This window comes from Leptosomus discolor, chromosome 4 (genome assembly GCF_034619465.1).
Source record: "Leptosomus discolor isolate bLepDis1 chromosome 4, bLepDis1.hap2, whole genome shotgun sequence".
NCBI classification, from domain to species: Eukaryota; Metazoa; Chordata; class Aves; order Leptosomiformes; family Leptosomidae; genus Leptosomus; species Leptosomus discolor.
The window spans coordinates 14487738-14513180 of record NC_141394.1 but is presented as its reverse complement, the minus strand read 5'-3'; the positions used below and the strand labels follow the sequence as shown (position 1 = coordinate 14513180).

Genomic DNA, 25443 nt, shown 5'->3' with positions numbered 1-25443 from the left:
ATGATCATTTTAAGTTAATTAAAATGTTAGTACACCAAGAATAAGTCAGAAAAATAGGTAGAAACTCAGACTTAAAAAAAAAGCGCGCTGTTTTATCTCTTTGAAAAGTCAGCTGTTATAATGAACGAGACAATGAAGAGACGCCATCTTATTTTAAAAATTGCTTTTAAAAACATTTAAAACCCCCCCCCAACCTTAATTTCCAATCTAAAGCAGAAAACTCAAAACCTTTCATTTCAGTGTTTTAGCTGCAGCACATTATTTTGTCTGAAGCTTTCTGCCCTCATGAAAGTGCTCCCCATAATAATACATGTATGGAACCAAAATTCTGTCCAAGCAGATTTTGTCACACCTGGTTTCCATTCCGTCTCCTGCATTTTTGTTTCCAAGGCTGACAAGTCTCACTGTTGGTAACCTCAACACGACACATGGCTTACATAGGTATGAAAATGCCTTATGAAGAGAATATTTACTTTTGCCCAACAAATTGTCCTTAGTGGTCTGATCAGGATGATCACCTCATGCTGGGAAACAGTGGATTAGTGTATTTGCTGGCTTAATACTGACCTGAAACATGAGAATCACCTACAAAGCTATCCCTACACATGGATGTTATTACCCCCATTTCCTCCTCCCCCATCAATACCATCTGACTGGGAGGAAGATGGCCGAGAGTTCCTCGAACGAGGCTGGCCATTCAGTCCAAGTGGTGTTCCCAACCGATGGCTCATTTGGGATGCCGTATCATCTGATTCCCACCGCTCCAACTCCTCTCGCACAAGTCGCTCCATTTGTTCCCTGTGGATTTCATTGTCACGACCCAGTCTTTCATCCTGAACAGATTAAAAGACACAAGCTGGAAGCGCAGCTTCCAAACTGCAGTTTAAGCAAAACCCTACACAAACATGGGAAATTCTTACACCACTCAAGTATTTCCATAGGCTAGTGAAGAAACACAGCTACTGCAGTAAACTGTTTTCTTTCCAGTGATGCAACTCCCAGGTTGTCACCTTCAGTTATGAAAGCACAATTTGTATTACAGTTTCAAATATTAACATCCACCTCCAGAAATGTAAAATACACCGAGGAGAGCACACCCAGCAGGAAGCCCCATCTCAAGAATCAAGCAGAATTACTGGCTGGAACAACAGTAACAGCCAGGAACACCGTATATGTGATGGGGCAGCTGCAAGTCTGACCTACATAACCCACTAACAAAGTCCATCTCAGTCCCTCTGGCTGTTCTTGCCCCATCAGCAAGCTGACAGGTTTTAGCATCCACAGAAACAATACGTTTGTCCCACTGGCCACTTCCAAAGGGCCCTCAAGAAAGAGATGATGGAAGGGGAGGCAATAGGAGCTAAATAACGCTGGCAACAGAAGTGACCTGCTTCCATCTGCCACACACAATCCCAGAAGCAACATGGGAGAAGAGCAGGGTAACAGACTACTCCGTAAAAAGCTTTGTATAAATCCCAACAGACACCGAGGGACGAATGAGCTGCTTCAGCAACTACCCAACACCACCGCTGTCCATGTCAGGGGTTTAAGCGGTGCTACATTGCATCAGCATGACACAGGTCCCGTGTAAGATTGGTTGTCATATCTGAAACTTGCATCATGTCCCTAACATTTCATGTTTTAAAGTTCACGTTTTCCTAACACGAGACTGAAATCACTTGGCCACTGCCAAAGCACCCACTGTGTCTTTACCACCACTCCTTAACCCTCCCAAGCCAAGCAGTAGGAAGACGTGCTAACAGTAAGCCAGCCATGCAGGTTGTGATCAGACAGGGGAGAGTGGGTTTCTTACCTCTGTCACTCCGTCTAACAGCCTTCCCAATACATCTCTCCTTTTCAGTTTGGCTCTCTCCATTGCTTCAAGCTTCACAATAACCGCATCGATCTTGGAGACAATACTGCCAATAGAATGCTCCATGCGATCAACCCGCCTCATGAGCCTGAGGGCAACAAGTGTGAGCTTCAGTGACCCTGACATTTCAGAGTCAGTATCACTGTAGCACGTCAACACACAGAGCAGATAAGGATGAGACGGCATTTTAATTCAAGCATGCATCTGACTTTCCACAAATGAGTCCTATTGTCCAGGAAAGCACAAGGTACACAAGAACAACAAGATAACACAGGGGTAAAGCAGATGGGAAAAAAGTACATATTCCACTGTTTTCCCTGCTTTTAGGGCATCGTCATCAAAATTTGTTGGTTCTAGTTACTAAAGTTTTTCATCAAGCTAGTGTTGCTTAATTAATTAATATGGAGAGCTATCATTATAGTCAAAATACGCACTTACAAGTAACTTAGTCTTATTAAAAACAACCTCTGAAGTTCTCACTGAACCTACCAACTTCAAGATTTTACTACTAAAAAAACTCAGAAGAGTCTTCTGTCTTTTCAATGACCAAGTTTTAAGGACAGGGGGGTGTTTGTTGAATTTTATTTGTTTGTTTTGATTTAGTTTTGGTTTTCTAATTGATTCCCATGAGCCTCTAAAGTACTTTCAGTTTAGATATTACTTGAAAGCCACTAAAAGGAGTGACTTAAGCACCTTAAAAACGTAACATTTACTTTCATGAATAATTTGATTAATATTCACAATTACAGGAGAGACTACTATATAACTGAAAGAAGAAAACCCACAAGGAAAAAAAAATAAATCAAAACTAAAACAAAAACCCAAGAAAACCCCCAAACAACCAAAAACCACCACACAGATTCATCTTCCTCAGAAGGATAAACTTACACTTGGAACTCTTCATAGGAAACTCCACTAGAGCTGCTGCCCCTCCTCCTGGAGCTGTGTCCGCTGTCTTCATCCTCATCCTCCTCAGAGTCGTCCAAACTCCGGGGGAAGCTGCGGCTGCTCAGAGGACGTGGCAGAGAGCTCCTATCCAGATCCAGATCCTCCTTTGTGAAAGTAAGCCAGAGTCAGAGAAGATGTAAAGACTTTCACCTGTATATGGGGGATGGGGGCATCAAAGTCAAAGACCTCCTGCCCTCCATCAGCTCCCCCTTGTCTTTTTACAGTTCTGCTCAGAGAGCCAGGGATGACAGCAAATGTGAAGGGAAACAAGGATTCTTCTGGGGCAGCAAACCAGCACGGGGAGAAGGCTAGCAGGTGGCACTGGTGGCATACCACTCCTAATGCTGAGCTCACCCTCTCTTTCTCCAGGTCATCTCTCATCTGCTGATGTTCATGCTCTGTCAATTCCTGGTCCCCATCCTGGTCATATTTGGTAAATATTGCTTCAATCTCTGCATCCGTGTGTCCCTTCCTGAACAGGCAGTAAAAACAGTTCCCTTACCTTCCGTTTTTCAGATGCTGAACAAACTTCAAGTATTAGATAAACACTTCACTCCGAACCAACTTCGTCCCCAAGCCAAAGACATGACTGATCCCAGTGCTGCCTATAAATTCACCACTCTAATAACAAAAATCTCAGCCCTCACCTTTTGTTAGTTAATCGCACAAATCTCCCCTAGACTGCACCGTGCTCCTTCACAACCATCCTTTTTATACTTCCTTAATTTGTTCCCTTTCCTTGGACTCCTGCCTGTTCGTAAACTCCTGCAGTGGCTCTGACAGATACATTACCATTTCCTCAAAGGCCTTAGATCTCTGCTTCCTCAGGCCCTTTCTCCTCCACAACAGAGCAACTGAAGGAGGTTGGGCTCCAGAGCGCCAAGTCCTTCCTCCAGTGTGGGATGCTGCCCCACTGCAGCAACACCAGCCATAGTGCAGACTCCAGGGGCTGGATGGAGCTCAGCAGACCTCCTTAGTTAAGGCTTTTCTTTCACCTCAAACTGACCATTCTTTTCCCAATTCTTCCTTCTGCAGTTCCATGCCATAGTTTGAATTTTCCTTTGTGCAATGCCTGCAGACCCATATGCAAATACTGTTTAACCTGTACACATCTGTTGCTTACATAAACCTCCCACCAGACACAGGAAAAGCACATGCTTTGTTACACACTAACCAAAAGAAAAGTACTCGCTGCTGTGTTGTCTGTATTCACATCAGCACACTCTGAGAGAAACTTGCATCAAAGACTTAACACCACATGTCTCCGGGGATACTATTCAAGCTAACAGCTTCCTTACCCTTTTAGATCTTGCCGGAGTTCATCAAAATTTAGTTTTCCCCCACCTTGTCTCAGACTTTCTGAAATGTCATCAACAGTAGTTTTCTTCAACTTAAGTTTGGTCATGGCTTTGTTGTAGCCCTAAAAGAAAAGGCAAAACTTTGTGTTCTACTTGTCATGAAATGTTAACACCTGATTTTTAATAACTTTTTTGATTACAAAAATCAGCTAGTGTACACTATCATTCAGTGTGTTCCAAAAGGCCTGCAAGAATCTGTCTTTTCCTCCCGTTTACCCATCTTTTATGTCAGCATTTAAATGGGCAACATATAAATACCTTTGCAGTTAGAGGAAAGGCTTTCATCATTCAATTTGCACTGCAGGTCAGCAGGAATGCAGTATTTTGTGCCAGTAAGAGACCTTTGGCAGTTACTGACAGTTAAGTGACACTTCTAAATAATGCTGACAAAACAGGTACAACTTTCTGCGGTCATTTTGCTTATCTCTGATTCTTCAGTTGTAGGAATTACTTTTCAAAAAAGTTTTCATCCCAATAAAGTAGCACTTTTCATTTTTTCTCTGCTCTAATAACCAGTTTCCAAGTTTTAAATTCCAAGTTACTGGTCATGCTGAGTATGTGTTTAGAGATTTCTGCCCATGGTACAGCACCGCATCCATGCCAGAGTGTGTGTATGTGCGCATGTTTTTCCTAAACAGGGATTCAGGTCAAGCTCTTAACTTTGTATTCAACAACCTTAACGGCAGCCGCCCCTGGGAGCTCCCAACACATTATCCAAGACTTGCCTCACCTTATTGCCTGAAACAAGGCAATTCTGAATTCTGTGACCAAATCAAACAGCAGTTTAGCTTCATCAGTTCAATATTTCTATATGTACCTAGACAGACAATCCTACATTATATTCAGTAGGCTGATCATTCAATGCAAAGTCTCAGATGGCCAAAATACGTTGTGATGGGAAGTTTCCATTCATTTAATTTACACTCAGCTCAGATTCATTTATTTTAACTGAGATGTGTGTTTTCATCAGCTGCTGCCAGCTTTACTTTGTAGAGTTTGTACAGTGTTTTATGCAGTAAGTTCAGATGCAAGGAATGAGATGTCAAACAAACAAAATGTTACTTTTACCTTTCTGATAAGGTCAGACAGTTCCATTTCTGCCTTCTGTTGTGCCATATCTGATTTGACTTCAGAGTATGTATCATTGATAATGGCCAAAAACATGTTCTGTTCATAAGAGAAATGAGAAAGCCCACTCAAAAATTTCAGTAAGTCTGAGCCCTACTACTCCTACGACTTTCATGTGCAGACCATGTGCCACTTTGTGCAGAAAGGCCGCGTTAACCTCTATTTCCTCATGGACTTAAAAAAACGCTTAGGAGAACAGTCTTCTAGTGCTGTCTCTTTATGCGTTCTTGCCCAACACCAGAGAAGAGGTAACTTGACTACTGTCTACTTTGCTTTCAGCTGCCCGACGTTAAGAGTTGGTGCTTTCTGCCCATCTTCCCCAACTTAGTTTCCAGGTCTCAGACTGGTCTCAAGGAGCTTACAGCAACATTTCACTCCAGCCAGGTGACAGGACGTGCAGGTACGAATAAGTGCACAAATTATAGCAAGTATTTTGGATAACCTGCTGCGCCTTCACACTCTAGTGCTTTCCTGCTACCGCTTAGAAGAAAATATTTCTTTCCTTTGCTGGACACTAGCCTCTGCTCCTCTGGATTTTGTGAGGTACTTAAAAGCAAGTAGGAAACCTGCTTCATGTGCTTCTTTGGCCAGTGATCTGTATGTTATTTTCCAGCTGACTACTGGTCAATCTCACTGAACACTTAAGATTCTCCACTTCCTTATTAATGAACAGCCAAGATGAAGTCTGCTCCCACAAACAATATCCCAGTGCCATTTCTCCTCATCTCAAAGAATAATAAGCCTCATTAAGCACAAGGCTCATTAAATAACTGTAAAAGTTATTATGATACAGGACTGCTGTACCATTTTAAGGTTAGTAAAATCTTGCTTTAAATGCTTGCCACCTTATCAAATCACCAAAGGACACACAGTTTGGGAAATAACCTGAGGATTTCTTGTTCACATAACAGCTTCTGTCTGGTGAGATCATGAGAAACAAAGTTACTAAATATTAATGTTAGTACCAAACTAACTGAAAACTACATCCAGGTAAAGATACTGAGCCTCTTCACTTACATCAACATAAAAAAAAAGTTACTTGGTCTCCTAGGTTTCTAAAAGAAGTCTCCTTTCTCCACTTTGTTATATATATTATTAGTAAGACTAATATGGATTCAAAACTAGTATTAACAGAGAGTATACAAAGGATGAGTACTCACTCACAATATACTCACTGTTTGAATTTATTTGTCAGACAATCATGTCTGCATACTGCCTCTCAGGTAAGTTGAGCTTCTTTTAATACTGTTTGTCAAAAAGTGTACAGGTAATCTGCACTGGGAAGATCAGAAAGACAGGGCCCAACTCTGCCCTGGAGAAGGAAAAGAGGATAGAAAGAGAGGCCTTTGCAAGCAAACCTGCATATCTGAAAGCTGCTGCACTGCTGATGAATTAGGCTCTTCCAGCAGACGAGCTGTGTGTTGTATGCATGAACTAGGCTGTTGCAAACACAGCCAGCCACGCATTACTGCACTTTATAAACTAAGAGCCTGTATGGAACATTACAGCTACTTTTCACCAAAAAGATACGGGCTTGCTGTGTATGCCAACCAGGCACTATTCAAGATTTTAGAAACAAAAATTTATTTATAATGATAAAAAAAATTAAATTAAAAACCCCACAGTGTGGAGCACCATACGGGAATGACAACAAACATACAATGCAAATCTATTTTAAATGAAGAAAAAGTGAAAGAGTGTAGTGGCCAGCCGTGTAACAGTGAGGCCCCTACATGGGCTGCACACTCACCATTATCCAAAAAAGCCCCAAGCAGAAGTGGGAAACAAAGAACAAGAGATATAAAAATGGCCACCTACCCACCCCACATAAACAAAAGCATACATACCAAAAGAATGAAGAACATAAAGAACACAAATGTAGTGAAATAAATTGGTCCCAAAATTCGATTAGCTTCTTCAACCTCTGTGAAGTTGAAGTCTCCCAAAATGATGCGGAACTGAGTAAATCTTAAAAAAAAAAACACATCCAGGAGTTGAAAAAACACCCCAACTTTTGGAGCTGTGCAAGAATTCCCAAACTATTTTACCCTAACAGTCTGACTGACGGGCAGCAGAGAGGCCTGCACTACTGTAATACTTTCAGTCACTGCAACAGTCACTTCCTCAAGCCAATCTGCAGGCATAACCAAACTTGCAGTCAGGTGCGACACACAGAGAACCAAACCAGGGTGGTTACTTCTGGCTTTTGGTCCCAACTGATAACAGGGGGAACAGGAAGCAGAGTGATTACCAGCGATCACCATTGTGAAGCTTTAAAAGCTGCTCCTGTCCCTCTCCTATCCCTTCTGCCTCTCACACACAGTCCCTCTCCTATCCCTTCTGCCTCTCACACACAGTCCCTCTCCTATCCCTTCTGCCTCTCACACACAGTCCCTCTCCTATCCCTTCTGCCTCTCACACACATACAACGCAAACCCTCTCCCTCTAAAGCTGTCTGCACAGTGCCCAGGCTGGAAAAGGCTTGGCAGTGTACAGCACCATTAGCATATTTCAAGTTCCTCTGCTTCTCTACGAGAAATTTTTTTGCAACATTGCCCCAAGGTAAGGCGGCAGGGGGAAATCAGTAACTGAACAACCTGGTAATTACCTCGGTCAGAATCAGGTATGTTGTACCAAATCAATAAAGGAAAAAACTAATTAACAACCCTGTATGAAGTCCTGTCTCTCTCCTGGATTCCAGCAGATACTTACAAATTTACTAGTTGGCTGTCTAAAATTGACTCCATTTGTGAGTCAACCCACTACACATACTATCAGGAACACAGCATTATTATGCATACAACATTTCAGTAAGCATTACAAACATACCTAAGATATAACCATTCAACTGCTGAAGACAGAGTTACTGCTTTGTCTAGGAATGTGACCAACTTATAAAAACCATGTCACTTCCACCAACCAAAACCTGCCATTTTTAGCTCACTGATCTAACTATAATTTATTTTTAATCTCACAGCAAAGACAGTTTTTGAACTAAAAGCGTTATAAAAAACCACATTGGCTACCTAGCTACGTCAACAGTGATGTATCTATAGCTTATCTGTTTAGACAGATGTCATAGGATTTGTTTGGTCTCTGATGAGGCAACCAAATGCATTTGCCAATGTACTGAGATATTCTTTGCATTTCCTATTCTTGTACTTACATGCAGTCCTGGAAAGTGCTGAAGTCATCAATTTGCGTGCCGAAGACAAGATAGGCCAACTGAGCATATGCTAAGAAAATAATAAAAAACATAATAGCAAAGCCAATGATATCTTTGACACAGCGAGACATGGTAGTGGATAACTGACTCATGGTTCTGTTGAAGTTAACAAACTTGAAAAGCTGTTAAAAGAAAAAAAAAAAAGGCAAAAACTGTAAAGACAAGGAGAACAACAATTTCTTTACACAATCACCCTCCAGCCTTTTACACACGAGATATCTTACTGAATTTGACTGGAAACAAAGTCAGTTAATTTATATTTAGATATAGAGCACTTCCTATAAATAACGAGGCTTGAAATCTGAAGACAAACCTATGAGAATGCCAACTTCTTGTTTGGGTGTGGGGTTTTGTTTCTTTGTGGTCTCACTCCTCTATTTGGCACCCTGGCTTCAGAGCAGCGTAACTGAAATGCTTCCAAAAGCCTATTTATTTACCTTTACCTTCAATGAAGATGTTAGCTATGAAGTAGTAAGATGCGAGAAAAGATCATCTCACAAATGCCTTCGCTCTGAGCAGGTGGCTGGACTACAGACTTCCTGAGGTTCCCTCCAACCTGCATTTTTCTGCTACTCCACAGTTTACCGTTATTTCTTATAATGAGCCAATTAATTTCTTAAATCATGACACAAGAGTTAGATGCAACTCTGACTTTTATAAAAGAAAAAGAGATTAGTTAACGTGCTTGATAAACCTAAGCATCAGTTTGGAGTATCAGAGTGGAAATTCACTTATTTGTCTTACATTTTCCCTGATAGATAGTTTATTAACTAAATGTTCCTCTGCAACTTTATACATACAGAGGACATGAAAAGTATGGACATGAAAAGTGTATTATGGAAAAGGAGGCAGTAAAATGGAGAAATTAAGTTTAACTAAAGTAATATATCTAGTTTTCAAGTTAATTGGACTAGCCTTACCAACCCTTCTAATGATTCAGAAGTTTTGAATAGTTAAAATGGGCACAGCTGAACCAGGCTACGAAAAAGCAGTACCCAGTAAGAATTACTGACTTATCAATTCAGGAATAATAAAAACATTTCTTTACACCTCTGCTGTGACAAAGCACTAGCACTGACTTCATCTAGACTTAAACAAGGGCTGACTAAACCTGTGGCAAATTACAACCTTGCTTTTAATCTGCAAGAAGTTACCCTTGTGCTCTGACTTTCTCACATGACGCATTTTAGGAGAAACACTAATAAACCTCAAATAACATATCACACGAAACTCAGAATACTGCTTACGTTCTAATGTTAGAATAAAGATGTGTGTCATGAAGTTACCTTAATCCAGACAAAAAAACCAGTGACTGCAGCAATGTTGTTGAATTGCATTTGCCAGTATGCCAAAGGTTCAAAATTGGGGAACGAGTTTTGATCTTCCAGCACCTTCTTCAGGAGCATATCAACAGTTGACGTCCTATAGATGCTAATTCCTATAGCTACCACAGAGAGCTGAGTACAAAAGAAACATACAAATTCACAAAAGGTGATTAGGGTTATGAAACAACTTGGTTTAGCCACATGTCAGATAAAGTTAAGGTACAAGGAACTTCACGTTATTTAGAGCACTACCATAATGTGAACTTTAAGTAAAAGCAAATATATTGTTTTCAAGGTGTTCTGGCTACAAAGCTAAAGTTTCAAACAGGAAAGTAACAGCTAGGGATTGCACAGAGCCGAGGAAAAAAAGAAATATCACTGATACAAACTTCTCGCAGTCCTTCAGGGTCAACCCTGCTGGTCACTGACCACATTAGTGCTTAGGGCCAGGGAGTTATGGGGGCTGGAGGGGGCCAGGTTTCATCGCCTTTCACTCTGGAGCAGTTTAATGGCCCAGCGGCTACTGTTTGAGATTGGATCCAAACTAGAATTTCGGGACATACCAGGAAATGCATTTCATGACAAAACCATTATAGTCCTAGACTACAGACAAATAGCCTGGGAGTAGAGAAGATTTCTAAATCCTTTCCTTGCCACAGCTGAAGAACAAGATGACAGCAAAGCCCAACGGGCTCAGAAAAATGAAGCTGTCACAGAGAAGGAAATAGAAGAAAGATGACAAATCAAAAAGACAAAGGTGAAAAAATGTAGAGAGCAGAAAGACAAATAACCAAAAATGTACTAGAGTTTCTTCAGAGTACAGACTGACCAGTATTGCCCAGAACAAGCATCACCAGAGAAGCTGTAGTTTTACCATACAGGTAAAGTTCTTGCTTTGACATCTGCAAATGTGCTTTTTGTTAGTGTAAGTGAACATTTCACCATGTATATAGAGTCATAAAGTACCTAATCCTAAATCTAAACAATATCCCTCAGACAAGGCAAAACCATAGAGTTTTGACCCTTTGTGTGATCTGAATTTCACCCTCACACTTAAATACACTGCCCCGACTGTAACAAAGCATCTTATTTCCACACTCGCTGTTAAGTATAACAAATGGCACACAGTTCATGTAAATATCGTCCTAAATGGTCCTTCGTTTACCAAGCACTGTGATGCAAGTATGATTTCTCTAGATTACAGATACAAACCTAAAGAGTTAAACCTTTGATTCATCCAAGCCTGAAGATACAAAACACCCACGGGACTGTAACTGTTTCAGCACTGCTGGCTTTGTATACTTTTGGTTAAGTACAGCTTGATACAAGTTCAGAGATAATTCTATCATGTAGCTTTAAATTCAAAGCTCAGATTTTCTGCTACACCAAGACTACTGATGTGCAACCCTGTCCACTTAACCAAGAAAGCAGCCCTGACAGCTGCTAGCACTCCACAATTTTGCGACACTACTTGGTATTAGCTGGTGAGTATTTTAATACCACAATAAGTCTCTTTGTGGTTCTTTGCAAACACATTCAAATCCCAGTCCCATTCCTCCAAATGCAAATCACTACTGTAATTTTCTTACTTGAAAGCCACTGCAACAGTCTGTATCAGATACGCATGGCTGTGCCTTTCTAAACAAAAACCGTAAAAAAGCATACTGGACAAATACTCTCAACTTTTCATTTGGGCATGAAAGTTGAAACCACTGAAGACAGAACAAGCAAGTCTGCAAAACACATCAACATTACAACACAGACTAAAATTGTCTTATTCAGACTGAACGGCCCAACAGTCTGCAAGTACCCTTCTTAATGATGGCCCTATCCCTTAAACCCACAAGAGGAATACTGAGTCATTACTGTCTCCCACAGATTGCACTTCAAAAAGCAATTTTAGCCTTATTATAAAAATTACTTACCACAATGATAAGGATATCAAGGCAATTCCAGAGACTTCTGAAGTAGCGCAGTCTATGAATGTGAATTTCTAAGATCTCTTCCACCATGTAATAAAGAACAAAAAGACAAAATGCCATTTCACAGGCTGCCAGGAAAAAATCAAAAGTAGAGATGTAGTGAATCAGCCTCACTGGCTGAAACTGCCAAGATGTAACAAGGCCTCCAGTTGCTGGAAACTCCACTAACAACCTGCATTTAAAAAAAGGTAAAGGAAAAAAAAATTCGTTTACACAGTGTTGAAGAAAAGCACTACTAAAAGATACATGGTTTTATTTACATAATAATTTAAACAATGGAAACAGGCAAAAGCCCACATATGATTCAGACAAGACACTACACAGAACAGAAGGTGCAAACCTGACCACTCTCAATTTTGACTAAAACCTGAAGCATTTCAGGAACAGTGAGAAAACAGAGACAGAAAGACCCGCTTTCATCTGCATCTTTTTCATGCTGTCTAACAAAGGCGTTAAACAGCACCTGTCCCAGTACCGACCCCCGAGGAATGCCACTCATCACTGATGTCCAAATGGAAACCAGTGACAAGTGGTGTGCCTCAGGGGTCTGTACTGGGACCGGCACAGTTTAACACCTGCCAGTGACATGGGCAGTGGGACTGAGTGCACCCTCAGCAAGTTTGTGGATGACACCAAGCTGTGTGGTGCAGTGGACAGGCTGGAGGGAAGGGAGGCCATCCAGAGGGACCTTGACAGGCTGGAGAGGTGGGCCTGTGCAAACCTCAGGAAGCTCAACAAGGCCAAGTGCAAGGTCCTGCACCTGGGTCGGGGCAATCCCAAGCAGACACAGGCTGGGTGACAAGTGGATCAAGAGCAGCCCTGTAGAACAGGACTTGGGGGTGCTGGTGGATGAAAAACTGAACATGAGCCAGCAACGTGTGCTCACAGCCCAGAAAACCCCCTGCTCTTGTAAGGCCCCATCTGCAGTACTGCATTCAGCTCTGGGGCCCCAGCGTAAGAAGGACATGGACCTGCTCAAGCAGATCCAAGGAAGGGCCACAAAGATGATCAGGGGGCTGGAGCACCTCCCCTATGAGGACAGGCTGAGAGAGCTGGGGTTGTTCAGCCTGGAGAAGAAAAGGCTCGGGGAGACCTTATAGTGGCCTTCTAGTAGCTAAAGGGGGCCTGCAGGAAAGGTGGGGAGGGACTCTTTATCAGGGAGTGTAGTAATAGGACGAGAGATAACAGTTTCAAACTGAAAGAGGGTAAATTTAATTAGATATTAAGAAGAAATTCTTTACTGTGAGGGAAGTAAGACATTGGAACAGGTTGCCCAGAGAAGCTGTAGATGCCCCCTCCCTGGAAATGTCCAAGGCCAGGTTGGATGGGGCTTTGAGCAACCTGGTCTAGTGGAAGGTGTCCCTGACCATGGCAGCAGGGTTTGAACTAGATGATCTTTAAGGTTCCTTCCAACCCAAACCATTCTATGAGTCTAAACTGAAGACTGATGTTGTATATCCATGTATTTACTTTAAACCAACTCACTAGAGGAGTCGCCTGCAAACTGCACCCAAGCCGCTGTGGCATCAGGAAAGACAGAACTGCCTCCAGATGGCAAGTACAGCCACCATGTGGAGTCCCACTTCTCTGACAGGGTGGCACGCCACTTCATTGTCTGTCTCCTTTACACAAAACATATGTTTACCCATGACCTCAAACCAAAGCAATCACAAGAAAACCCCAAGTCTACAACCTAAACCGCAATCTGAACACTGTCGTGCTTCTGTTCATACCTGACAACACAGAATAGGTTGATGTTTGCATTGTATACGGAGAAATCAATGAAAGCTGCCCTGGTCCCTCTGTCCAGCCACAGGTTCTTCTTAAGGCTAGCAATCTGCACAGCTGTCACTTCTCTGGTCCTTGAGAGGTCTTGGTAATAACCAGCCCCACTATATGTGGCAATCAAGCCCCAGTGACTGCTCCCATTTAAATCCTTCTCATTGGTGTATGTCCAACTAGTTCAGAAGTTAAACAGAGCACATTAGTCTTCCCACTTTCAACTTACAATTAACAAAACAGACACCAACAAAACCACAACCAAAAGAATGTATCAGTTAAAACTGCTTTCATTTAAGAGGTACTTGTAGAAAGTTTGTAAGCTCTTTCTCCAGGGTACATAAAAAGTTCCTTTGACTAACGCAACAAAATTAAGATAGAAAGAAAAGTCACAAGTATATTAGTTGTGAAAAGAGAACACATCAATCCATTCACACAGAATTTCTACCCTCAGAGAAAGAAAGAAAATTGGCATTTACATAGTTAGGTTACACCTCCCAAACCTTTTACAGTTCAACTCGCACATCACCCTCCAAGAGATTCCCATTTTTAGACAGGGAAGACAACTCAAGTGAAACCCATTGCAGTAACACAATCTGGAACTACAGAACAGGTGTTCATGAGTTGCAGTGCTGCACTCAGACCACAGCGTGTCTCTCATGCATAACAGCTAACAATGCCACAATGACTGCACCTAAACTCAAGTGGATCACTACCAGAGTCCTCTCCAAGTTCAGTGAGGTTTCTCCACGAGCAGAATTGGCAGCTGCTCTGGATTTACCTGGCTTTACAGACAGAACACACAGCAAATGGAGAATTGTCTCTGCCAAGTGACTTATTGTGTAATTCAGCATAACCCAGACGAGAAAATCAAACCAAAACAAAAAAGTATGTGTCTACAGAAATACTACGTACGCTGTTCCGTTTCGAAGTCCAAAAGGAGCAGTATCTTCATTAGCTACAGAATAGACATCATAGCAGTCTTTGATTTCATCCTTTAAATCCTCAGGTATTGAGCATGAACCATTTCTCACTTTCAGCTGCCGAATGCGAGGCACCCCTAGGAGCAGGTTCTCATAATAAATGAAGCTTTTGTTTTCTGTCATTGTCTTGTTGTTGTACCACAACTCCCAGTAAAGACCATCCAGCAAAGGACCTTCTGTGAACTGGAGGGGAAGACAGAATTTTAGTTTGCATGCTGCCAGCACTGTTTTTACCGATCTTCATTCCGTAGATGTTAGAATGGCAGTTGATAATTTTTCTGACATAAGGCCTTACTGTTACCTGTCCTCCAAAGACATTCCACAACTTTGCCCTACCCTGCCCCAACAGCATGACCTGGGTTCTAAACCTCACATATTAAAAGGCCTATTTTGTTCCATAGTTTTGACATTGTGCACATAGATCTTCATGCACAATCCCTACCGCATTAGACAAAATATCCTGCAAGTTAAATTCACGGGCCATGCCAGGACAAGCAAATCACAGCAACAGAGAGATAAAAAATTGGTTTTAGATTACCTTCCAGAAGTCGTCCATTGTGGACAAAGTTTTGAAATCAGTTTTCTCCATTTTTGATACAGGAGTTTCCAGGAAGAGCTGCGACATAACCCTTGTGTAATAGTACATACTGGAACTCACTGTCCCATAAGTCACTATAAAAGATTTGTTAAGGAGTGAGAGGTAAAGGGGTCAGGAAAAAAGAAGAGGAAAAAAAGAAAGAAAAAAAAAAAAGGAAAAAAGAAAAAGGAAAAAAGAAAAAAGAAAAAAAAAAGAAAAGAGTACTTTGCTTGGTTTTTTTTAATACATCAGGTTGTATTTGCATAAATTTTGCACTGAGTTTAAGCTTCAGAAAAAAACAAAATCCACACCAAGCAGCATTTGTCTGTCAACTGTGATTAAAATACAAAAACCATTGAAGAACAGACTGATCAATCAGTTTAAAATGCTCAGCTCTCCTTCCCACACCTCATTCTATTATTAATGCTTCTACAAAAGCTAACTTCAGGAAAAACAAAGGCACAACTGAGCAGCCTGAAGAGAAGCTAGTGCCTTTTTAGATGACTTGTGCTACCCAAGGCATCCACAGAGAGCTGGCATGGATGGCACAAGACCTCGGGAGAACTACGCCCTGCTTGAGCAGGTAATGACGGTCAACCACGACATCACAGAGCACTGTGAATGACACTAGCCCCCTATGGTTAGACAACGGAACTCCACCCAAGACATGCAGCGCTTCTACGAGTATCTCCCCATAGAGAAAAGTGACCTTCTTTCCTCACACTGGGCCAAGCATTTGGCCGAGGACCACAGAGCATAAATTAATTATAAAATGACATATAAAGCCAAGATGGCTTGGGAGAACAGTCTCTGGCACCGATACTGTTACTGCTTATAAATACTCAAAACCATGTTACGGATACAACTCAGAGAGGCCTGAAAGATTAAGTCTACACTGAACAACCTCCATCAGTTTTGCCAATTTTATAAAAATATTTTATCACAGGGAAGAAAATGTGTTTTCTTCAGCAACTGGAGAACAAGAACTACTTTTAAGAGACTTCTCATGTGGCACATGGATCATATCACATGACTGGGCAATACCTGGATTCTCTCTAGGTACGTACTCTCACAAATACAAGAGTACAAGAAATGCCCGTAGTGTTTAGCCTGCACCAGAAAGCGCTCTCCCAGGGCATGCCAACCCACAGACCAGTCTGTCCCATACTTATTGCTTACATGTAAAAATAAAAAAGGATAGTACTTAAAAAAATTACTAAGGCATTAGGAGTATCTGTAGATATTTAACATGCTATACTTTTCCTTTATTCTGTTACCAAAAATCTTTTTCTGTAGCAAGACAAATTGTTAACAGCCCGATTAAACCAATTTCACTTTATTTTAATTCAGGTCCCTCACTGCTGCACCTCTCCTGGTGGTACAGCATACCAGCCACAAGCAGTCTTACACTACTTTGGCTGCAAATCTGCACTAAGCATTCTTAAAGGACTCTGTAAGGAAAAAACCCATGATATTTAGCAGATAACCATGCTCGCAGTACAACACCAAAACAGTCGTGTTCATGGTATAAAGTTTGGAATTTTGGGGGTTTTTTAGTAATTCTACTCCAGACAAGCAAGGCAGACCTTCTCTCAGAGCCAGCCTACCAATGTAGTTTGCATTTTCTTCTCCACTCCAGGATTCTCTCTCACAAAAAAATAGAAACATCACCTCGTTCTACTACAACTGATCATAAACAACAACTGAAGCGTCACTGACATTTCAGGCATTTAGACCAGAACTACCCACACTGAAAATCAAGGCTTGAAGCATATCGACTTTCCAAAGACACACTAACATAACACATACAGATTTTGTTGTTATTCTCCCTGATAACCAAATACATCTACTTCACATCTCCATAGTAAGTTCTACTTTGCATTATCTTGCTAATTTTTATGCAAATATATGAACATGCCTTGTTTTGACTATTAACTTAAAATCTTGAAATAGAATTGTATAAGGGCTTGAAGTTCTCAAGGCCAGAAAAGAAGACTGCTCTCAGAAATCAGCCACAGTCATTCACAGTGCTGTGTAAGGCCTGTGATAAACATCCCGTGCTACCCGTGTTCCAGCATCACTAAGGTCCTTCACTCCAAGAAAAGAACAGCAAACTCAGTTCAGGCTGCTTTCTTAAACTCTGTTTGGATCCAGGAATATTACTGTATATGAAGATGGAGATCCATCAAGCTCTTCACTTCTGTACTACATCTGTATGTAGTAGAATCTGCTAATATTATCTTCAGTGTTGATTCTAGAGCACCTACCTCAAAGCAGTCGCCTATTTAAAAGCCAAATAAAATAAATACATAAAGATTATAAAAAAAAAGAGTAGGTTGAACATTACTCTGTTCTGTGTTCTATAGTGTTACAAAACTTCATATACCATATCACAGACAACAAAGCAAATGACACACTTAAATCATGGAAGTCTCCAGCTGTGATCCATACACGCTCGAGTATATATAGGCTGCAGAGGCATTTAAAATGTCCATCATCATGCCAACACAGATTATCAGATATTTCTATGTAGAAGAATAATGATAGAATGTATTTCTATCATTATCTCTGCCTTTCCAGCTGTTATCAAGAACTTTTATTCTTAGAATGATCTGTCCATAAGCTTGGTGATAAATTTGAAACTCAGTGATTTAACCTAACTTTTTGTCCTAGCTGACTAACTCCTACTCTTCACATTTAAGAGTTCTGTTCAGTGATTTCAAAACGCATAGCAAAAGTGTTACACTGCAATGTGGTACTACGTTAAAAAAATGCTCCCTAAAAAGAAAGAATATCATCATCCTGCTTAAAGGTTCAAAATTTGTTAAGGCACAGAAAGCTGCAGAATTTTCAATCTCAAGCAACAATCCATGTGCACAAACAAGAAAAAGATTTAATTCCAAACACTGGCCTACACACCTGCCCATGAATTCTCCCACATCAGTGAAACAATCTCCATTCTGGAATCACAGATAGCAAGCAGAGAGCAGAGAACTGGATGCATTAGTGCTGAACTGTACTTACAGACACACAAGACCACAAGGAAAATCATGTATGTAACCAACTCCCGTAAAACACTTTTCAGGTATCGCTCTCTGCTGGTGTTGCTTTCTTCCATGAGTCTTGTCCCCCACAGACCTTAAAAGGAAAATATATATAATGATGTACACAGATGTCTGATACTAGGTACACAAATGACATATACAAGTTAAGTGGTTTTGAAAGCTTAACCAATGTCATGTCGGCTGCAGGTTCTTCTATGGATTTTAAACTGACCTAAGTTCAAGCAAGGCCTTAGGCTGAATGGGGCCCGAGGAAGTATTAACTACCCACGAGATACCGTAATAATTTTGTAACAGCTCAGCAGAACACTTAACAGAATCTGCTGAAGATTTACCAGATGTGCATACCACATGGTATGAAAACAGATACTCGTATACTGTTTTGGGTTTTTTCAGAATTTGAAAAATATGAATGAAAATGCATGTTCAGCATCGAACCTTTATCAGTAATCTTAACTTTCTACCTGAAAGGAGCATACATCAATCAAACATATTTTTAAAGAAAACAAATCATAACCTTCCTCTCCCAAATAGACAAGGCATGTCCAACAGAGACACAGCATGGATTTTGGTGAGTGTTTCTATGTGATTTCTTTCCATGCACAACAAAGTTATTGAAACATTAGTAGCTGCCGTCTAGCTGTCAAACTGGGCAACTGCACTAGCTGAACTATTTCTGCCTGTTACTATCTTCATATTGTACTTGACATTATCAAGACCACAGTGTAAGAGAAGTTACTGAACTTTGGTGATTCCTTCCAAAAGAGTGACAGAAAAGCAAAAGGATCTTTTAAATGGAGTCTCTAAAAGAAAAAAACATCTGAGAAAGCAGTTAGTAACCATCACACTTATTTCCTGTGCCTAATACAGAACAGAAAAAAAATTGGGAACAGCTGCTGATGCTCAGACCAAAACTCCTACCTTCAAGGAACTTCTCTTCATTTAAGCCCAAATAAAGCAAGGTGATTTGACCTTAGTTTATGGTGGGAGAGGAAGCATATAAAAATAAAAATTTACTCTTACAGAAGTGCACCAAATTTCCACCCCTTTCCTTTTCAGGCATTTTAAAACGGCTAACCTTTTAAAACTTCCTTTACATTCTCAGTAGATGTAGATGAAGTAACCACAAATTCCCTAGGAAAAAATCTTGGATCCATCAAACATACCACAGTAATTTGAAGTCAAATGGAACAGCAACAAGAAATATCCAAAACACCGTATAAAGCTGACAACGAAGCAAGAGTTCAGTTGCTCTGCAACCACTGCTGTAAGATTAAGATGGACAAAGGGCTAATCTACTGTCTGCAGAACTTCATTTGCTCACAAAGAGACAGCAATAAGGAAGCTCTTCCCTCTACCTGCAAACACAAGGTGTATTCAGAAAAAAAAAACAACTGTGTTAAATGTTTTTAGAAGCCTTTCAGCTACCACATCTTTAAGTTGCGACCTAACCACAAAGTCAACCAGGAAACTTCTCTTGCATAGGCACAGCAAGCACTAATAGTCTTAGCATTAACCTCTGTTCACACTCCTTAATTAGCAACTTATAAACTTAACTAGTGTCAGCCCCCAAAACAAGAGAGCTTTTTCAAAGCAGTTCTTTAAGGCAAAGTCTGAAAATTTACAGATAAAGACTGCAACTTTACTACACGGAATGCCAGATCCTCACCATTAGGTCATTGTTGAAGACAGAAACACAAAACCAAGAACATTTACAGATTCACTAATAAAGAACTCGGCAAACCCAGCCTCTAACACAGCAATGTTGCACTAGCAACCCTCATAATAAAGGCAGGAAAACATTACGGAAGAGACGAAGAAAAGGCTGGAACAGACAGGGAGCTAAGCTAGTGAGAGCAGAGAACTGGCTGTCAGCACATTACTCACCAATAAGAAATGTGGTGAGCAAAAAGCTCGCAAGCTCAAATTCTGTCATATTAGAATGCTGTTAGGAGACAGTCAGCAAGGAACAGAAAGTTACATGTGAAGAAAAACAAAACAAAACACAAAAAACCCCCCAAAACACCACCAGAGATCGTACAACGATCTTTGTGTTAAATGAACTCTGGATTTTCCCATCAGCTAGCCTGAAGCTTTCACTAGTTGTCACATTTTTAGAGATAAGTACATTATCCCTCTTTTTGCCTTTACAGTATTGGTTTAGATGCATCAAAAACAGTGGCAGTAAGCCGTGCTGGATTTAAGTTGACGTCTACTGCAAGCGCCAAAACCATTTTGTTTCCAAGCTCAATTAATCATCTTCAGTTCATTCCTTACATAAATATACCATTCATCAACTTTTTGACAGAATCTATGTACTCTTCCATTTATGAAAGAAATCTGCAACCAACAATCCTCTCATACTCATTCTGTAGCCCAAACGGCTTACCCAAAGAGTACACAACCTCAGAAGAGTTATCAAAAAATAATGATCAAATACAAATAAAAAAAAATAGATGAAATTTCATTTTACAATTAAAACGCTAGCTTTTTAGGTAACACAAGAAGTTTTTTTTTTTTGTTTACACATATCTAAAGTGTTATATACATATATATACACGATGAAATATATATAACATTATGTATTTGCATACACAATAATCATAAAGCCAAGTTTATAAGGTACAGAATGCACATAAAGTAATGCAGATTTATGTAAAGGTCTTAAGTTCTGAAAGTGCTCAAGCCAAGATACATACCACTAACTAATCTGCCTACAGAAATTCAGATGCTGGGGAAAGAATGGGGCTGGCTCTGGAAATGGACTTTGCTCTTACCCATCAAAACTTTTGAGGACCTTCTCCTTAACAGATATGAATGGTCTTCCCCTCCTCTCCCTTCAACATCTGGAATGGTTGCTGAAAAGAAGCTAGAGGAAAAAAACTAGAGGGACTAAAGCTACTTCAGAGACTCATGTTAGAACCTGAAAAGAATCCATACAGCAGAACCCAAAACAACCATCTGAAGTAGATGACTTTCTATTCACTTAGTAACTCCTGTTACAGTCTCCCTGACAGTTGCAATTACCAAAATCCCATTACCTTAAATCCTCTCTGCATTTTTATTTCACAACTGATAGCAAGAAAAGCGTAAGCTGTCATTCAATATCCTTCAGCTGATGAGTGGCAACTTGTTTAGCCATGGTAACACTATCACTTTTGATAGCCAAAGGATTAATCCCTCTTGTTGAATTCTGGCTAGCTGTTGTGGTTTTAGCCCAGCCAGCAACTAAGCACCACACGGCCACTTGCTCAGTCCTCCCCCGGGTGAGATGGGGAGGAGAAAATATACAAAAGGCTCATGGGTCTAGACAAGGACAGAGAGAACTCACTCAACAATTATGGTCATGGGCAAAGCAAATTTGACTTGTGAAGAAAAATCAATTTAATTTGTACCAATCAAATTAGAGTAGGACAATGAGAAACCCAACCAAGTCCTTAAAACACCTTCCTCCCACCCCTCCCTGCTTTCCAGGCGCATCTTCACTCCCAATTTCTCTACCTCCTCCCCCACAGCAGCGCAGGAGGACAGGGAACAGGGGTTGTGGTCCGTTCATCACATTGTTTCTGCTGCTCCTTCCTCCTCAGGGGCAGGACTCCTCACACTCTTCCCTTATTCCAGCATAGGGTACCTCCCACGGGAGACAGTCCTCCATGAACTTCTCCAACATGAGTCCTTCCCAAGGGGCTGCAGCAATTCACAAACTGCTCCAGCACAGGTCCCTTGCATGGGCTGCAGTCCTCCAGTGCAGGCTTCCCTTGGAGTCACGGCCTTCTTCAGGTGCAGTCACCTGCTCCTGCGTGGGGTCCTGCACACTGCAGGTGGGCATCTGCTCCACCGTTAACCTCCATGGGCTGCAGGGGTCAGCCTGCCATCTCACCACGGGCTGTATGGGAATCTCTGCTCTGGTGTACCTCCCTCTGTCCTTCCTCACTGACCTGTCTGTCTGCAGAGTTGTTTCTCTTATACCCCACTCCTCTCCACTGCAAGTTTTCCCCCTTCTTAAATATGTTATCACAGAGGTGCTACCACCGTCACCGATTGGCTCAGCCTTGGCCAGAGGTGGGTCTGACTTGGGGCCAGGAAAGCTTCTAGCAGCTTCTCACAAAAGCCACCCCTGTAGCCCCTCCCCCACTACCAAAATCCCGCCACACAAACCCAATACACCAGTGAAATGGAATTTCATTAAATAAATCTATGCTAACTTGCCTCTAGTCATCCTGAAAGAAACTGAGTATGGAGTATGCCATTTTCCAGTCTTCAAAGATCCTCCAATTATCTGTGAAATGTCAAAAGAACTCCTGAGTGCTCTTTCCACTATTAAAATCCCAGTTATCCTTCAAGTGCCCTATATTAATTTCAGGCTTGAAATCAGCCCTTTCGTTGTGTAGCCTGCAATGATCACATTCTTCAGAAAAGGTTAGCTACCTATGCAGCAGGCAAGTACAGCACCCTGCAGTACCTCCACAGCATGAAATGTCACATCTAGCCAGTTATTGTGCCTATGAATTAATGGTAAAATTCTCATGAAAGAGCCAGAAAAGGATCTGTCTACTACAGTAACTTTAACTAGATTTGCCTATAAACACAAAATGTACGCAGGTCAGAAATCAACAGAAACTGTGGATAGTAACCACAGGGATAAATCCACTCCGAACATTCCTAGAACATGAAACCAAGTCTTTTCATTTTACAGCTAAAAATAGAATACTACCAGTGTACACTGTACAGCAAGAGGCGGCTTGGTCCACAGCCATTACTGAAAGTATTTCTTTTTGTTTTCTTGCACTGCAAGAACGTGTAACTGTGCATCATTCTCCACATAGCACAGGCTTAATTAATAGGCTCACACCCAGTAGTGTAAAGAGAATCACACCAGTTGAAAGGATGCTTAATGTTACCACATCAAAGGTAGTCCTCATCTTTCAGCCTGAAAGCAGAAACTAAAAGTTCAAGCTATGGGCATGCATCAGCTCCCAAAGTGATAACTGTAGCCCAAGACACATTGCTTTTAGGCAGCAGGACAGGCAAGGCATCCCTCTACGGGTTATCTGTGAATAATCTGTTTTGAATATTACTGCAGAAACCACAATGGAGACAAAACAGTAGCAACTTATGCCAGGTCATCACAAAGTCACTCTCACACTCACCTCATGTTCAAACACCACTATTTTCCACCACAGTTAAAAGCATATAAAGGAGGTTCCTTCTTGGCAACAACTAGTATGAAAGGAGCATCTGAACAGTCTACTTCAGTAAGAATTTTTATAAAAGGACTTCACTTTCTCCATGCAAAGCAGCCCCTTTCCTAAGCATTTACATATATCAGCAACGGGCTAAACACACCACTGAAGACTCTGAACAGAGTAGCGCCAATTCATGCATAACACATGATTGTAATTGGTATTTTCCCCTGGCCATTCTGGTCTCTTGTTATGAAGTGATTCAGTACATCAAACATGCTCCCAATAAAATCTTCTGAAAAGAAAGCATGCTCTATTCCATATCTCTGCAAGTCTGACAGACACCCAAGTAAAACACTGCAATGATCAAGAGGGATTTATTTTGGTGCAAGACGGCTGAAGTCAAAGAAACCATTATAGCAAATGATTTTTGAATGCACGTGAAAAATCAAGGTGAAGACACACAGGACATGCAATAGCCTAATTTACAAGTCCCTGCTTAAAATCAAGTTCATTTTGACACTTCTGCTAATGCTATGCCAGCCAGTAACAGTATTACCACTTCAGAAAACTCACATTGTAGAAGTAACTTTATTTTCTAAATATGGTTTATTTTCCTGCAGCTTTATAACTATAAAGTTTTTGTCTGACACTTAAACAAATTCTGCGTTTACAACCCCCACGATTTGATGCTGTCATTTTAAGCTTCTCTGAAAAGGAAGGCGGGGTTTCTCACATGTGCACCCACAACCTTGAATCCAAAGAACCATTCGCCATTTTCTCTGCTGTATCAAATCAACCCTGCACAGGGCCGGCTCAGCACAGAGGTAATGCAGTAAGCTTAGAATAACACTCCAAACGCTCATTTGATGTGCTCCCACTTATGCTTCAAACCATGTCCCTGGTCACCAGCTGTGCATCAACAGGCAGCTCTCAACAACCGAGGGCAGCTCCAAGGCACTGCGCAGTATTGCAGAAAAGCAACACCGAATAGAACACCTGCCCAACAACCCCACTCCAAGCACGAATGCCAACCTAACCACCTCTTTTACAGGACACAGGACGCCGAAAAAAAAAGAGGCAAGTATTCTGCTCCAAGTTTCCAAAGACGTCGTGTTGGGTCAGAAAAGCCACATGCATCCAAAAACTACCCGGGACAGCCTCGTACACTGAAAGCATTCAGGACTAAGCCCCGGGGGGCAAAGAGCTCTATGCTCCAGAGGAAAGGAAGGAGAGGGGTGTGTGCTGGTGGGCATAACCAGGACAGAGATCAGAGTATGAACGTGCGTGAAGGGGTGGGCACACAGACAGGGGCAAGCACGGGAGATGGGAAAAGAACACGAGCAGAGGAAAAAGAGGACAGGTAGCAAAGCAGGGGGTGGAAGAAAAGGCAAAAGGGACTACAAACAACTCATAAACGTTCCCCTCGGCGACAGCCTGCAGAAAGAAGCAGCCGAGCTATAGGAGCCCCGAGAGCCTCGGAGCCCGCTCGGGCCGGAGGGGCCCGGGCAGGGGACGGGAGGGAGGGAGGCGAAGACTCTCACCTCGCAGTCGCCGGGCCAGGCGCTTGGCCCAGGCCGCTCTGTGGGGCGCGGCGCCGTCGGGCGGCAGCTGGTGGCGGCTCGGCACCTCCGCCCCGCCGCGCCCCGCGGGGAGCCGCCGCTGCCGCCGCCCGCCGCCGCCCTGACCCGCCGCGCCGCTGCCCAACGACGAGGAAGCGTCGGCCGCGGGGCTGCCCCACTCTACGTCCATCTCCAGCACCGACCCTGCAGCCGCCGCCGCCGCCGCCTCCTCCTCGGGCTCAAAGCCCGGGTTATCCCGACTCCAGGCCTGCCGCGAGCAGGCGGAGAGCGGCGGCGATGGCGGGCAGGAACCAGCCCGCGCCGCTTCGCCCAGCCGCTCCAGCTCCAGCTGCTCCCGCCCGCGCCGGCAGCCCCCGCGGCCCGCCATCAGCCCGCCGCCGCCGCCGCCACCCGGGGCGGGGCGCCGCCGCCTCCGCCCCTTCCCCGCCCTCCGGGT

At 42.2% G+C, this 25443-nt stretch overlaps 1 protein-coding gene across 1 annotated transcript; it reads right to left on the bottom strand.

The window, feature by feature from the left end:
* Window positions 1–599: 599 nt before the first annotated feature.
* On the bottom strand, window positions 600–25374 carry PKD2 (polycystin 2, transient receptor potential cation channel). Its single transcript, XM_086464172.1, has 15 exons — window positions 24969–25374; window positions 18204–18317; window positions 15141–15274; window positions 14535–14785; window positions 13574–13798; window positions 11784–12012; window positions 9820–9990; window positions 8474–8655; window positions 7155–7275; window positions 5248–5346; window positions 4120–4241; window positions 3176–3293; window positions 2762–2925; window positions 1814–1961; window positions 600–833 (listed from the first exon to the last, which is right to left on the bottom strand). Exons 1-15 carry the CDS (start codon window positions 25372–25374, stop codon window positions 600–602), a joined length of 2718 nt encoding a protein of 905 aa, XP_086320298.1.
* Window positions 25375–25443: the final 69 nt, after the last annotated feature.